At 41.5% G+C, this 16441-nt stretch overlaps 1 protein-coding gene across 1 annotated transcript; it reads right to left on the reverse strand.

Annotated features, from left to right (window-relative positions):
- Positions 1-5097: 5097 nt before the first annotated feature.
- hoxc1a (homeobox C1a) lies at positions 5098-12479 on the reverse strand. Its single transcript, XM_034144683.1, is given in 3 exon segments — positions 5098-8640; positions 11853-12434; positions 12437-12479. Coding segments are annotated over 3 exon segments (1020 nt in total). The 3' UTR covers positions 5098-8245.
- Between the last annotated feature and the right edge of the window lie 3962 nt (positions 12480-16441).

Here is a 16441-nt window from a genome sequence, read left to right on the forward strand (position 1 = left end):
GGTCTCTAACTCCATTATGTTTATTTAGTGTTATAATAAAAGCTCAAGTAAAAGAGTCTAAATATCTCCCAGATGATCTATATTAACCTCAGTATTTCACACAAAACATGTAAAGGAATATCAATTATTAGGAATGTCTGTCCTATTTGGTGAATTGCCTGTTCTTGGGGCTAAATCTGGCCTGACTAAATGTGTGCAGAGTAAACACTCATACAACATCCAAAGCACCCACTGCACGTCACCATGTGTGTCAATATAAGCTGATTGGCTCATCCCTCTCATTTTGAACCAACTCTGTGTCGTCCTGCCCATCTCTCCCAGCTGCTGCTCCAAGCCCAGGTGCTGCTGCGCTGACTAACTCATGGATCACAATCAGGCCCCTCGTTCAACCCGGCAACATCCCTGTCAGTCTCTCCTGTCTCCCCAGGGCTCAGTCTGATCCCATTCCAGCCATCACACAGACTACAGCTGCCCGTGGCGCCACACTGGAATTGGATGGGCTGATGACTAGTGTGAATGGTCGATAACTGTCTCTACAATGTGCACAAAACAATGAAACTTACATCCCTGGATATCATTCTGTGGTGGCATCATAAGGTTGGTTTTGCAAATGTGTCAAAGGATTAAGAAGAGGCGTTAACAACATACAGAAGCAGTTCATTTGGGAGTGTCTTTATCATAATGCTCTAATGCCCTTCAAATAGGGAGGATGAGCTTTTGTGCAGCAGGCCTCGGCACCAATGGGTTAACTAATGATGGCATTAGTGTGTGTGTGTGTGTGTGTGTGAATGAGTGTCCCTACGTGCGCATGTGCTTCTGTCTGTGTGCTATCATTTGTGTGTATATGTGTGTATGTGCCTTTCACAGGTGATCAGTCAAGGCTATCCACTCAGCCCTTCTCTTGCAGCCCCCTCATTACAGCCCACTATCTCCTCTAAACACCTGCAGCCCCACAGCCCACCTTCAGCTCTCAGGCCCACACGCTGCCTCTTTTTGTCCCAGTGCAGAAAGAGCCTGCCCATCACATCAATCTACTGCACTGTTTATATTTATGTACAGGAGAGAGGCTAAAAAAGGCCCCTCTTACTGTGGGCTTTATTGACTAAGCATTAAGCGGACATTATCAGGCGATAGCCTAGTTATTTATGAGGCGGTGATAAAGGCTGCAGGACTGAGTTATGTGAGAACCAGGGGCAGGATGAAAGCTGCTCATACAGCAGCACTGATACTCGACACTTGCCTCTCTCTGTTTGGCTGGAGAAGCACAGCAAATGCGCCAAACGGAGCTGAAACACCCAAGGATTTATGGGCGGTAAATTTATGCTCTCCATAGGTCAAACGAGGGGCTGTTTATCTGGGTTTCATTGTCACTGTCCCCGTGGCATGCGCCGCAGGTACTGAAATGTTCATATTTGCCTTAGGCCTGTAGCCAAAAAAAGGGGGGGGGGGGGGGGGGGGGGGGGGGATTCAGGTGCAGTATTCCATTGACCTTCTGAACTTTGTTTTGAATTTTCAGAGCAACACAGCAATATGCTTTGAAGATACTGACATCAATTATGCATGACAGGGTACACCCCTCCTTAACTGTTATGCATGTTGAATACTTGTGTATTCCAGTGGTAAGCTGTACCCTTGCACAAGAGGTCTGTGGCTGTATTTGACCTTAGGTGGGAGGGTTGCATGTCTTACAGCTTCCTGACTGCCATTTGTTAGCTGCATACCACAACTCTTGAATCCTTTACATGGATTTTTTGCACAGTGCCCAAAGCACATTTGCGTCTTGTCACTTGTATCTCCTCTAAACACACCTTCCTGCTCACAGTTTTGTAGCTCACATTGATTTGAAACACACACTGTCAACCACATTTTTAACATACATGCATCACCTCTCACCTCTGTGTACAGTACATAGTACCATCTTTGCCTTGCCAAGACCATCTTTCTCCTCAATAAACCAGGTCAACAAACAAAAAGCAATTATGTTGGGCAGCTGCCGCCTGGGAGTAGGTAATTACAGTGCGGTGTGGACAGCTTCATTCTAAACAGGTACTAAAAGCATCATTAATCATCCTCCCTCTGATGCCTCGCCCTGGTCATGTGACACAGGCTGCTGATGAGTTGGGGAGGGGGATCCGGCTAAGGGGGGAAGGAACAAGACCTGATTGGCTCCTTCCAGAAGTCCTTTTAGAGGTCAGCCAGTCAGCAGTGATGACCCGCCAATGACCTTGTATCACTTGACCCCCGAGGGCCCAAGGGTCACTCTCTCATATCAGTTGGAGAGCAGCGGCAGGAGGGAAGACGAATGACATGCAGAGAGGGAAGAGCAGTAGAAGAAACAGAGCGAGGGAAGACACACAGAAGGTTTGTGCAGAGGAGCATTGGGAGGGGTGAAGATGAAAAATAAAACAGTAGGCGTGAGGTTTGATTGAGCACCTGGTCTACTCCTTTTGCATAAAATGGCTGATGAAAAAAATGTGTTTTTATAGCAGCGAGGCCAGCCTGATGGCTGCTTCATTGCTACCCCCCTCCCTTTCTCTCACATCTCTTCCTTTCCCTCTCTCCTTTTCTCCCGGTCCATTGTCAAGCTGTCCTCAGGTTGGCTGAAAGGTTGATTACATCATCTGAATTTAATTAGTGAGTAGCAAAAACATCTGTATGTGTGTTTATCGTTCATCAGTGTAAACACAAAATGGCCAGAGATTGCAAAATATGAACACAGCCTTCCAAATCAATTTATTAATACACTTTTCCACTGAACTATTTGCCTATATGGCACCACTGCACATATTGTGTTTTTAAAACTGTGAAGCTGGCATGAGAATCAATCCTTTCTCTGATGAAATATAGACAAGATGGCGCCTGACAGAGACTTGATTGAGAAAAGTTCATGAACTGTTCGCTCACTGAGCGCAGACTGACACGGATGGCTGATTGACAGATGAAACAGAAAGACACATCTGAAAGACAGAGCGCCAACGTCCTCAAACTGTAACCCATCCCCTTCTCCTCTGTCCCCCCTCTACCTCACCCCTGCAGCCCCGCCCCTTCAACTCGGCTTTCCCTCTCCTCTCTCTCCATATGTCTATGAATCTGTCACTATGGCAACCTCACCCCAGGGGCAGAGGAGGAGGGTGTAGACGTCGTTCAGACAAATAAGCATCGCTGGGCTCATTTATGATGGTTTGTTTAGGGATTATAATACACTGATGAGAGGTCAAAATGTGTGTACTTGCACATGTTTGGACATGAGCGTTTGTTTTAACCCATTCATGAGACTGCAGCATGTTTCCGAGCACACGTGGTAAAGCTGCAATGTAAACATATTGGAAGCAAAAAGGAATCAAAAACATGTATTTATTTAAGTCTTTTAATATGCTTATGTTTCATGATATTTGAGTAACACAACGAACATTTTGACAGACAGAATTCTTTTTTTTATAAATTTAAAACAAATTATAAAATGTTTTAAATTAAACATTTAATTTAACATAAATGATTTAATGGCACAATACTGGTGCCATTAAATCAGTGGATCATATTAATGGCATCATTAGCATCGCTGGTCCTAGGTTATGGCTGATGTCTCCGATGCAGTATCAGCAAACTCTGTTAAGGCTCATTCCAATGCTTCCCCATTGTTTCCCTTCACTTTTTGCTTGTCTGCAACTTTTGAAAGGGCAATTCAAACTAGTGAGTAAACAGGGCTTCATGGAAGAGGTCAGAGACTCCACACAATCAGATATGTAGTAGGGCCACCTTGGTTGATTTTACTGATGCGGCAGGATGCCACTGGGAGATACTGTGTGCAGAACATAATGCTCTCACACACTGCTACGACACAGCACCAGTCTATGGAAACAGGGAATTATCCTATGCAACACACTAGCAACCTTGACACAGTTTCACCTCTACATGCACCCCTTCTCACTCTATTCTCCCTACCATCCTCATAATACCTTACAATGACTTAAAGCCCCCCACCCCCCCTTTTCAAGAGCAAATTTCCCTTTGCAGCCAGAAGTGCTGAGTGCTGCTGTTTGCTCTGTACACAGAAATTCGCTGAGGCTGTAAGCTGTCCCCAAACATCTGCTCCCTGGAGTGGAGCAGGAGAGGAGAGGCAAGGACTGGATTGGTGTGTAGCTTGTTCAGTGTAGCTCTGTCACAATGTGTTATGTATGGATTTGTAATTCAGTGTGTGTGTGTGTGTGTGTGTGTGTGTGTGTGTGTGTGTGTGTGTGTGTGTGTGTGTGTGTGTGTGTGTGTATGTGTGTGTGTGAGCATGCATGCACGTGAGAGTGAACAATTATTTAAAATAGCTGCTTTGTATTTTTTTTTACGCTTTATTAGTAGCACCTCGGAAACAAAACACATATTTGAGTAATTGTACACAGGGCACCCAAATATGCATTGGCACACACACACACAGTGACACACACACTCACATAGAAACAGGTGCACTTCATTTCAACTTTCTTGATGCACAAATTGTTTGGTAGTCAAATATGTGAATGAGCTCGATCAAAAAGACTAATAGTGCATGAAAGTCTTTGCAAATAAATAAAAACAGTAAAATCAGACGAGCAGAAAAAACTAAAAAGGGAGGTGAACATTCAAATGGTCTGTAATTACAACAACTGAACTATCTATAAGTGCTTCACATAGAGTGAGAAAGAGCTTAACTTGATAAATTGATTGTATTCCCCTGAGCACTGGTGAGGATATTACATGCATATTATGCATTAAGTTAATGTTAGGTCAACTTAGCATTAATTACAATGAGTTAAGAAGGAACCCACAGCATATGTGTTAATTGAAAAAGTAGTTTAAGATATTCTGTAAACCGTATATGTTCTCTCATTGCTCATGCCATGCAGCACTCCTCAGGAGATTTGAAAAAGCTGCCTTTGAAATAGAAGACAATACCGAATATGGTCAATATTCTTCTCATGATGAACCATCCCATGATTTAATTTAATATCTCAATTAGAGTGTTTTACCAGAAGAAGACAAATTAACAGGTAACTTCACTTTTATAAATAATGTTGAGCTATTGTATTTCATTATAAAAATATTTCTTATGGATTAATTAAAGGAGTTTAATAAAGTACATTTTGTAAGGAATTTCATTACAAGACATTATTTCTGCAGGAAGGGAAAAAAATAAAAGGGGAAAGAAATGTGTTCAACTTGTTCAATATCACCATTGTTTCTACCTGTGGCAGTAATACATTTACAGCTGAGTTATTTTGGTTTTATTTTCCTTCCATTTACCATGTGTTTGGCCCCGTATAAGCAAAGCACAGCTGTCAGTCTCGTGAACAAACCGTACATCTTCAGGAAGAAATTACAGAAGAGCACAAATTCATCAGAGTAGAGTCACACTCAAATGCTTTCGAACTAAATGTCAGGTCTGAACAAACAATGCGGTTCGCCTTTCATCAATTGAGAGGCACATGCTGAAGCTGCCATGGAAGGAAATTAAAGTGATAGTTCACCCAAAATAAATCAGCTCTTCTTTTTCACCTTCACCTCAACCCTATAACTCAGATTACGGTTTTTTTCCCTCCACACATTTTCTCCACTATTTTAAATGAATGTGTAATTCTAAGTGAATCTATTATACAGTAGAGTCTCTGATTAAGTAAGGTAAGATTTTTTTTCAAGTCTGACTGCACACCTGCTGCAAGCATCCTCTACACATTAAAACCTGTAACTTGAAGCCCTGTGGCAAGGGAACATATTTGCACAAGATGATTAAAGGGTTTAAAATAAGGTCAACCAAACATACTTCTCAGTAGGAAGGGAACATGAGGGACCATTACTACAAACTTTTCCTCACATTGTTTCATCATCCTTGTCCTCAGCATACTAACCTTCACAAGTGCACACTCATTTGCATTAAAAAAGGACACATTTGATGGTTTTGTTAAACATTCCACTTTGTGCTATTTTGTTTATAGTAAAGCGACCTTAATGGTGTGTATTTTGTTTATGCAAATACTAAATAAATTGGGCTCAACACATTATTCGTCTGGCTAGCATGTAAAATCATTCATATCAATTACAAATAAAACTTGCAAAAAATGTTTGCACTGTCAAAATGTCCTCTGCAGACCTTTAAGTGTATTCCTTTCTACCTTTCAGTTAATATTAATGAGAAGAACATTATAAGCTATATTGTTTGTAGAGGATTAATGTCTAAATTCTTTAAAAATTATTTAAGCGGATATGCATGAAATATATGACACCCATAACACCCATATATATATGGGTGTTATAGTTGTTCTAAATCGTGTTTATAGTGGCTGAGACATGGAATCATATTAGGTATTCAGCATGCTCAAGTAACTTTAATTTGTCAACTTTGCTATTAAAAATAGGTCTGTAGTTTATATCCCAAAACATATTGGGTGAAAAGACTCTTCCCTCCAGTTCATAAAGTGAGCCAAGAGCATATTTTTTGGCTTATTAAAATAAGAGATTGGGCAAAAATTAGGTTAGCTCTAGGTGTAGAAATAATGCATTATGTGGACTAGTATGAAATTATAATATGAACAATTATCATATGGCCCAGTCGCCCCTCTATTCAGCTGGATGAAATATCGTGTAGACACAGACACCCAGAACAAAAGCGTTCCGGGTTTTGTTGGGGGGAAAATAGAAAAATATATAAAGAAAAAAGTAATCTCAGACTTCGAGGTCATCCAAATGAATGGTGCATCTTTCTCTCTCCGAGCCGCTGACCGGGTCATCGTTATCCCGAGGCAAGCCAAAGGTCAATAGGTGAGAGGTGAACTCCGGTGTAACTGCATATTTTAGCTTCGTGTCTACTCCTGCGCATTGCAGAGGAGCAACTGTCTAATAATTATCTTATTAATATTTTTTACACGCCAAATTTTAATGAGGACACGTAAAAAGGGGGTTGAAACGGTCTAATTTATTCATTTTGTTTCTCGCTCTTTATTTCTAAGCGACACCCAGCTGGTTTACGGTTTAATTCCTTTGTTGTCATTAACATCCGCGGTGGATCTACTAACGTTCATATCCCGAGCAAACACCGCTAATTGAAAGCTAAACAAAAATATTCCCACATATAGAATTAATGTGGCTGATGGCCTCATATCTTGATATTTGAATAGACATTAACATGACAGAAACGCATTGCGATCCGGGAACATAACAGTGTTTAAGGGCCGAGTTTACAATCATTTACTTTATATGAGATGAGATGTGAATCCGGAAGGAATATTTAGCAGCCCGAGCTGCTGGGGCAACACAATTTATTGGTTGATCTGCAAAACAGCACAGACAGCGTTTTATTGTCTGCTCTCCCGCATGAGTGTTCAGGCTAAATTATCATTTTCTGATGCATGTATATAGAGGTAATAAAAGACGCAACAACTCCCGATCGTGATGTTTCTACATCCCATTAACATGCAGTTACAGATGCATGCAAATGCTCCCAGAATTGTGCCTCGAATAGATGGATCACCACGGATCAATAGTTCGAATACGAGCGATCAATAGGCTACATCTATCAGTCAATTATGGTTTTAATCTTTCCGTGGAGGAAAACCCTAAAACCTGTCAAAATACACAATATTAAAGCTCTTTTAAATTAGAATGATAATTATTGTCTAACATGTTGAGGATGTGATTTTTCTACAACAGGTTCAAAGCAATGGAAAAAGAAAGCTCCATTAAGCTGCAACTTAAATTGATTGAGAAAGCAGTGTGCGATCTGGTGAAATAAATAGTACAACTGACTTAATATGTATAGTTCCTGTCTTAGCAAACTGAAAAAAACATGATCAAATGAAGACCTTAAATAAATAAAAATAATATACATTTTAAACAAAACTAGGAGCAACGTGTCCTGTTGATCATATATATACGTAAATTCAGTTCCTGGACAAATTGTCCAAAAATAAATAAACAAATAGTCTGCCACAGTTTCTATGGGCAATTAATATAATTTTGTTTCCGTGTTTACATTGTCTAGAGAGGATGCAAGGACTCGAATTTTAATATTCAAATCAGAGCGCCAGACTGAAGCCGGGGGAGGAAGACAAATTGTTTTGACCCGTTCTTGCATGAAGAAACTTGGCATTGCGCTTCTTGCGATAAGCATCCATCGTGGTAAGCAAATAAAGGTGAAGCCTGATTGAAACCGATGCAAACTGGAATCAAAACATCTGCAGGCAGGCGCCCGTGCATGTGTGACGCGCTGTGCAGCTCCTGCGGTTCAGGAGTTCAGGGGCAGGTGTTTTGGCGGGGTCGGTCCAGGAGAGGGGCAGGTGTCCAAAAAGTCGGCGTTTGAATGCGCAGCCGCGGGCCCCGGGTCGGAGAGCAGCCCGTCTCTCTGTAATTTCTTCTGCTTCATGCGTCTGTTCTGAAACCAAACTTTCACCTGCGTCTCGCTGAGCTGCAGGGCAACGGCCACCTCCACCCGCCTGGCCCGACTCAGGTACTTGTTGAAGTGGAACTCCTTCTCCAGCTCGGTCAGCTGCTTGGTGCTGAAGCTGGTCCTCGGGGCCCCGTTCACCGTGGGCTGGCCATCCGTGCACATGCTGCTGCTTCCAGCCTCAACAGCACCGAGGACCGAGCCGATACTGAACCCACAGGTCATGTGCATCCTGACTGTGAACAGAAAACATGAAAACAGTCGTCAGCAAGATCAATGAGGTTACCCACAAAAGAAGCACAAAACCATTTTGAATACAATTATACACGCACTTTTCCAGGAAATAAAATGAACAATTATTCCAGGGTTGAAACAGGAACCATTCCATATAAGTAATTTAAGTCAAAGCCATTTATAGTTAGTTTTAACTTTTGTATAAATCCTCAGAAATTGTATTAAATGTTTATTATGTCTATACTGCTCTCGTAATTTGTGTTATAATACAAATACAAAATACAAAAATAATATTAAAACGTGTTTTTGATATTGAAGAAATTAGTTCAAACATCCATTAAACTATTTTCCAAGATTTTGATTTGTAGGAATTGGCGCTCAGCCAGTTGGTTGATTTAAAGTGTTACCCATAAGTCATTTCTCTCTGTGTAGTCGTATTTCACCGAGCTATCAACTTTAGCAGAAGCCTATAGGCACATTGCAAAATATTTTGCTGCTATCAAACAGGTATATGAGGAATTGTAACAGAGAAGAAACAATTGTACAGTATAATGCAACCACATCATTAATCACATAAATTAACTGAGATTTGAATCGACACCTCTGACTTGGAAACATTTTAAAGGCTTCACATTTATGTTCTTAAGGTATTGCTTTTATAGCGGGTGCAAGACAAGATCACCAAATAGTTGGACAAAGTATGTCGCTGTATATTGCAGATACAAGTTGTCGAGTCAAAACAACTTTGTATCGTTTGCAGTCCATTAACTGTATTCATCAGAATCATTAATAATTTGCCTTTAGGCCTTTCTGTATCAATGACAGTTTAACAGTTTACAAATCCTTTCAAACACTGCATTAATGACAAATGTCTCCACTTTTTCCTTTGAGGTTTCTGGGTCACACATTAAAGTATCATCTGTGCTACTTATGTGCAATGAATGACAGGAACCGCAGCTATATCTTGATTTTTCATTGCTGACATTGTGGCTAAGTCGCCAGTGTATCTTTGCCTCTGAGAAAATGTGCTGCTGCTGCATAATGGAGTCAGTGTGCCAGGTGTAGAGCAATGTCTCCCACCACAATTCATAGGGAGGAAGGTTAACAGGCCTCTAGCCACTTGGAAAAGCATAGCAGATGGAAAGGTCAGTTATAGGATAAATGTCGACATCTGTGTTTTAAGAAAATGAATGTCAAGGTAACCGAGCCTGAGAATTAGAGGGCAGTGTATATGAAGAACCAATACAGACGAACTGTAATTAAGAACTTCAGCTTTCAGGAGTGCAAATCACATGCACATTCTGATTAATGGCGCCAAAGATAATAGAATTGATGCCGCCAGAAGGCATAAAAGAATCAAACTAAATATTTGAGAAATGACTTGCATGCTTAAAAATAGCCAGGCTGCAAAGGGAATGGAAGGGCCTTCCAAGGCAAGGAGAGGGAAGAAGAAAAGGGATAGATCGATACACATTGCCTCAGTCATCTGGGCATCCAGCCCACAGTAATTCAGGTGCTGTCAAAGCATAATTGAAGAATGACGCACTGGGAGTATATACACTGAGCCAAGAGATCAGGTTACTGCAGGTCTGTGGAGGCCTTTCAATGTGGAAAGATACGCAAGACTTTCTTTGGTGCCAAAACCAATACAACCTCAGAGGAAAGCATACTTTCACTAATGACTCTTTTACAAGTTACACAGTAGCTCTAATGAGTTACTCCTACAGATGATCCCCTTCAGAGACATAGAGAAAGAGGTTAAAAAGATACTAACAGTACTGAGAGGAAATGTGTGTGCGTGGGTGGTTGTTAGCAAATGGCTTTCTCAAGAGCTCGGATTTGGATCAGATGAGTGGCTAATGTGTTTTATGAATAAAATGACTCCTCGACCAGTGAAATGTGTTGTTGTAACCTTTTTCACAAGTTATATGAATGCATCATAAATGACCATGCAAGAAAGGGTTATCAAAAGGCTAAAAATCGTTTTATGAAGCCACATCAAATGTTGCGAGGTCACATTTTGGGCACACTGACTTAAATATGAATCATTATCAAAAACAATGCGTTTAATCCACATCATTCAAAATATTAATGTGAATTTGGCTGCAGCGTTTGTTTATTGCAGAGAGGCATGGCCTTTTCTCCACAAACAGGCTAGTGCTAATGACCCGCCTGCATCTTTGGTCACTGAACATTTGGGTCAGCAGCACCCTTCAGCAGACAGATAATGTGCAATGGGAAAAGAAAAAACTGGACCACCACTGTAGTAAATCTTTTCACATAAAATGAATGAAACCCAACCCAGGTCCAGTGGCAAGTCAGTCAACTGACATTATTGATCGATTGAGTGATCTATATAAGATGCTATTACTCATATAACATTGATGATTGATAGGCATTTTTCACATTAGCAAGCTATTGGTAATTTTTAAGCCTGGGATATGTATTCTTCTGTGGGCTCTGTGCCCAGGACTCATCAGTCAGGGAAATGATGATCTGTGACAGCAATTATGTTAAAAAGGTGGACACATGTAAAGGTGCTGCAAACTGAAATCAATACGCAAGAGCTTTCATTACAAACAGACAACTAATCAATACTCAGGGAGCACTCCAGATTACAGGAGTAAGTTTTACTCAACTTCCTGTGAGTCTCGACAGGCAGTGCTCTGTTGCATTATTCAAAGACTACTGGTTAGTAAGGGCAAGGGTAAATAATTGATCCTTTTCCGGGTTGAATATACAGTGAGGCTAAGGAGGCCTTTGACTATACTCCTCCCTCCTTGTGTGCACAGTCTAACTCCTGCTTGTAACAGCAGATGGAGCGACAATGTTAAAGAACAGACTCACATTAACATGGAACCGTTAAGGAAATAGTGACCGACTCCTCATGTGCATATTCAAATGTGTCCTCGACTAAACAGCTAGTGCAGCCTCTCAAACGTTTTGATATGCCTTCAAACGTTTTACATTAGTTATTTTCAATGTACCTTCAATGTTGTGGACGGAGGAAATTGTGGACGATGACGCACAAAACACGTCAGCTATTCATTCTCTCTCCCTTTTTTTTAAAGCATGAAGAGAAAACTTCGACCAAACTTTCCCCAACTATGAATTGAAGTTAACCAAAGCTAAATATTAAACATAAACTCAATCCTAAACATGAATATCCTGAATACATTTAGTAACTTTATTCCTCCTCTTGACAAAAACGTACCCGCTCGGTGCTGACTCCTCTTCACTCTCATCCACTCAAAAGTTTTACTGCTTACATCCATATGAGCTACGTTACAGTCCGAGCCAGCTGATCTCCCCATAGCGACGTGAATCTCGGGGCCATTACGGGAGCAGCTTTGAATTGTCTCAGTAAGTGACCCAAAGCCGGATTGTAGCGTTTCGTTGTTATTTGACGCGCAGTATGATCCGCGTCCTGCAGAGCCCTGCCCCTGCGCCCTGCACCGCCAGGGGACACGGGACGAGTGGGGGCAGGCCGGTGTCGAGAAGCCCTCGAGAGCCTCACACGGTGGTGGAGGAGGAGGAGGAGGAGGAGGGCTGTCCAAAGAGGTGCACAGAGTCAAACTGTTGGAGAGAGTTAAGTACCGGGGATGCGGAGTATTAAATCCTGAGGCTACTTCCACCTCCAGTTTCCCCTCCACATCATGACTGTCGAGTTCAGGGAGAGTTCTGCCGTTCAGGTCCCGGTTTATGACCTCTTTTGCTCGGCAGCAGCCCGTGAACAGAGGGCTACTCTTCCCTTCGGCCGTTAACTCTTGATAGGAAGTCATTATCACCTCTCCCCTGCATAATCATTGGACGGGGTTGCACTTCATGCCCGGCCTCTCATGCATCCAAGTAACGCATGGTCAGGCGGCTGGACGACCGTGGGGACATTCCTCAGAGGAGAAACAGCAGTCCCTGATTGATGGAGATGACGTGCCCTCCTGGTCTCGGCCAATAGCCGGACATCTCTGTCATCAGAGAGGACAACACTGATTAAACCGAGTTGAGAAACTCACTTCAGGTCGTCATTTTAATTGTGTCCGAGCACAAAGAGTGGCAGGCCATAGCTAACACTACAACACATCCTTAAACAGCGAGGAAGTTTTCCAACAGCAGCAGCAGACGCTAGGGCCTTCATGGGCCTCTCACCTGCATTCAGGTAGGACATTACGTCAGGAGTGTTTATTTCACACACAAAGAACGAGATAAATTTTCAAGACAACAAAGAACATTTATTTGATCCCAAAACTAGATTAGCATAATATAGGCCTACATTGATGCAGCTAATGGATTATGCTAATGTGTGAAGGCTTCTTGAAAACCCGAGGCCCTATTTAGCGAAGGGCTTAGGTCATGTGAAAGGCACACTTAATGGGTTCAGAGGTCGTGACAGCTGCTATTTAGAAGTTCAGTGGCAGCAGATTTGTAATTAGCCTCGAACAAATACAAAATGGCTTCGAGCAGAGATCAAGATGTTGTAACGACAGAAAGGACATGTTCATATCGAGGTTAAAGTAGCTCCTCCGCTGGATTAGCTTGTCCATGCGCTAAAAACATAGAGCCCAGAATCTGTTTTAGTCCTGTGCTTTTTATTTTCTTCTTCTCAATACAATTGCGTGTTTACTCAGTCCTGAATCGCCGTGTGATACTTTTCATGTATGTGCAAATAACGCTACATGCGGCTATTCAAACTTGAGTGACATAAACAAACACAACAAAAAACTCTCCCTAACTACATACACAAGAAGAATACACCAAGCCCACGACTTCACCTGCACTGCCCTGAAACACATGCAAATAATAAAACCAGCCTGTGTTGCAGCACACAGGAACACAGCAGCCCAGTGTTGTCACCTCCAGCCCAGAAGTGAAAATGTCAATGAGCTCCACAGCAGCAGAAGTTTTTTGTTTTTTCTTCACGGAAATCTGGTGACCTACTTTCCAATATACACATGTGTCGTAGTAGAGCCTCCAAGCATTCATTGAAAACATACGGAATTAATGGAGCTATATATAACATGTCAATGTTTAATCCACAAACCTTTTAAATTGTTTTGCTTTCAGTTCAAACTGAAGAGACTTTGTTTTATATTTTCAGAAATGTGTATACCTTAACCATTTTTTTTTTTATGTGGTTGGAATACAAATGATCACTAATGCCGTAGCCATTTGAAAGTAAATGTGTGTTATTTAGATATTTTTTCTGAATGTTTCCTGTCCCAATCAATTAAAAACAATACATACAGCCAATTCATTAATTAGTTATTTTTAAATAATTTAATTGTAATTGTAATCATTGTTATTTTCTCAAACTGAGATAACCATACAACACTCCCACCCATAGCATTTAACAACAACCTAAATATTAAACAATGACAGGTTACTGATCTTATAGTTTTATTTGAACAATATCATATCACCTATTTATTTTAAGTCTGCAGTAATTACAAAATAATTCAGCGTAATGAACAACTTCTAACTGCATTCTTACAACACAGAAATATGGTCCCAGCTGTGGGAGTTAATGGGATTCTACAGGCAGCGATGTGCTGAATGACTGAGTGCAATATATCCCTTCTCTCCATGCATTTGCAGGGCGCACTGATCCATCTTCATGTCAGCTCGGAGGTTACTCAGGGTTCACGCGCTAGCTTGTTTCTCTCCTCCACACTCAATAAATAAATCTCTGCAGCTTTCTGTTTACCGCCTGAATATAAATTTGTTTGCAGTCGATCGAAGACCTGTGCGGAGGTATTAGAAATTGTATTTCTGTAATGGCTTTCAGCAGAGGGAGGGGGGTTGCAGATAGGGGAAAGAAGAAGAACAAGAAGAAGAAGAAGAATGGGAAAAAAAACTGAACAATGTCTGTTTCCCCCAACGCAAACAAATTGTGTGTTTTAAAATGCAGCAGCCTCAGCCCATTGCAGCCCTCGGACGTATTCAAATTACATTTAAAACCAAGTAACCTTTTTATCATGTAGGACGACAACAGCAATCCGTGTTTGTTCCCTAGAAGTGCCATATGTTTGATTAGCATATTTGAAGTGTTTTTCCACATCACTTCCCAACACCTTTTATGCAACAGAAGTTATATGATCACATTTAGCACACAAAAACAAGACATCTATAGCTGAGGCTCATTCCTCTGGACAGCTTGTATCCCTTAAACCACAAATTCTGCATGAAAAATAAGAAAGAGAATATTCCTACAATTTAAGTGAAGTAGATCCAATTCTAAAGGAAATTCCCCTCAAACCAAAGTTTGCATGCTATCAACACACAGACCAGAATTGTGAACATTCTGCCCCCAACCCTGAAAACATCACTTAAGAAGTCAGCGCAGGCGTTTTCCATCATGATCACTATTGTCTCTATTGTTTTGACTGGAGGTGAAGCAAACATGGCAGCCCTTGGGTGGCTGTGTCAGGAGGCAGGAGGAGGGAGAGAATATTGACTGATGCTAATTTGTTTTGCGTCCATGCTCTGATGTGTGTCAATAGGCAGTTGAGGCCCTGGGATAAAGCAGCCGTGCTCGGATTACCTCCGTGGTTTGAATTGAACCCCTCATCCTTCTGCTGCTGACATGATGCTACTGGCCGCCATTGACACCAGACCCTTGTCCCTCCAACACTGTCAAGCCTCATTATATGTCAGCTCTTGACCCTCACAAGACTGGGAATTAACCAGCGCTGACAGACGACTGTCACCAGCACCCGGAGAGGTCACTGCCGTTAATGCAGTTCCAGGAGGGGAAGATGACAGCCATCTTTGCCATGTTTATGGAGCTCAGGCTCATCAATGTGGCATCATGATAGAGCTGTAATGTGGCAAAAAGAAATAAAGAGAGAGAAAGGGTCAGAGCACTGCTGAGGCAGAGGCAGACAGATATTCAAGTGTGGCACATTGACCGGTTGAAAGATGGCTATCTGTATGATTGATATAGCATGTCTGTGTTTTTCAAATATTGACATTTTTGAGAAATAGTGGTGTCAGGAGTGAGGTTTGGCTCAGTGTATACCCAGCCCACACACAATTTAGGGAATAACATCTGAAAACAAAAAAATCCATCCAGTCACGTTGTAAAATTCTAATAAGTGTCCTTGCTACGTTGTTGAATGGTTGGAAATATGTCCCGGTTCAGGAAGTGTAATCATAAATCCAATGCAACTACAGTGTAAATGGCTAGGGACAGATAACTGCATTCTGCACAGGCTCAACAGTGTGACAATGAAGCAATACCTTGCTAATACCGGGACTTTTCAAACAATAGCCTGTAGTATGCACTGCAGTGCTTCACAGCTTCAGTGAGCCAAGAGGCTTCGAGTCGGCTGAATCCCAAACATCATGACAACAAGCCATCAGTCATCCTCCCTCCAAGCTGCTGCGCACACTTGTGTGTTTCCGGAGTTCTTACTGTGGGAAATGAGCGGGGTTAAACATGAAACAGGAGGAAATGTTCATCATTGCAGCACACTGTAAAATTCTCCCTCATGCAGCATAGTTTTCGCTGCAGGGAAAGAGTAGGAGTGGTTTTAATTTGTTTGTATTTAAAACATCCCCTGCTTGTTCACAATGCAGATCAGTAGTCTCCTGTGCATGCTAATCATGGTTGATAGCAAAATGCTGATAGAAAAATGACACTGTATTAATAAAGCACTAATCTTCAATTTAGGCTCAGGAAGGATTATTCCTGCAGTCATAAGAGGAGAGATGTCAACCTTATAACATATCTAGATGTCTATCTAGATGAATGAAGTACTGGATATTTACAATATCAAAATATTAGTTTAATGTCTGGTTAAGTAG

Source organism: Trematomus bernacchii, unplaced genomic scaffold, assembly GCF_902827165.1.
Source record: "Trematomus bernacchii unplaced genomic scaffold, fTreBer1.1, whole genome shotgun sequence".
Lineage (NCBI taxonomy): Eukaryota > Metazoa > Chordata > Actinopteri > Perciformes > Nototheniidae > Trematomus > Trematomus bernacchii.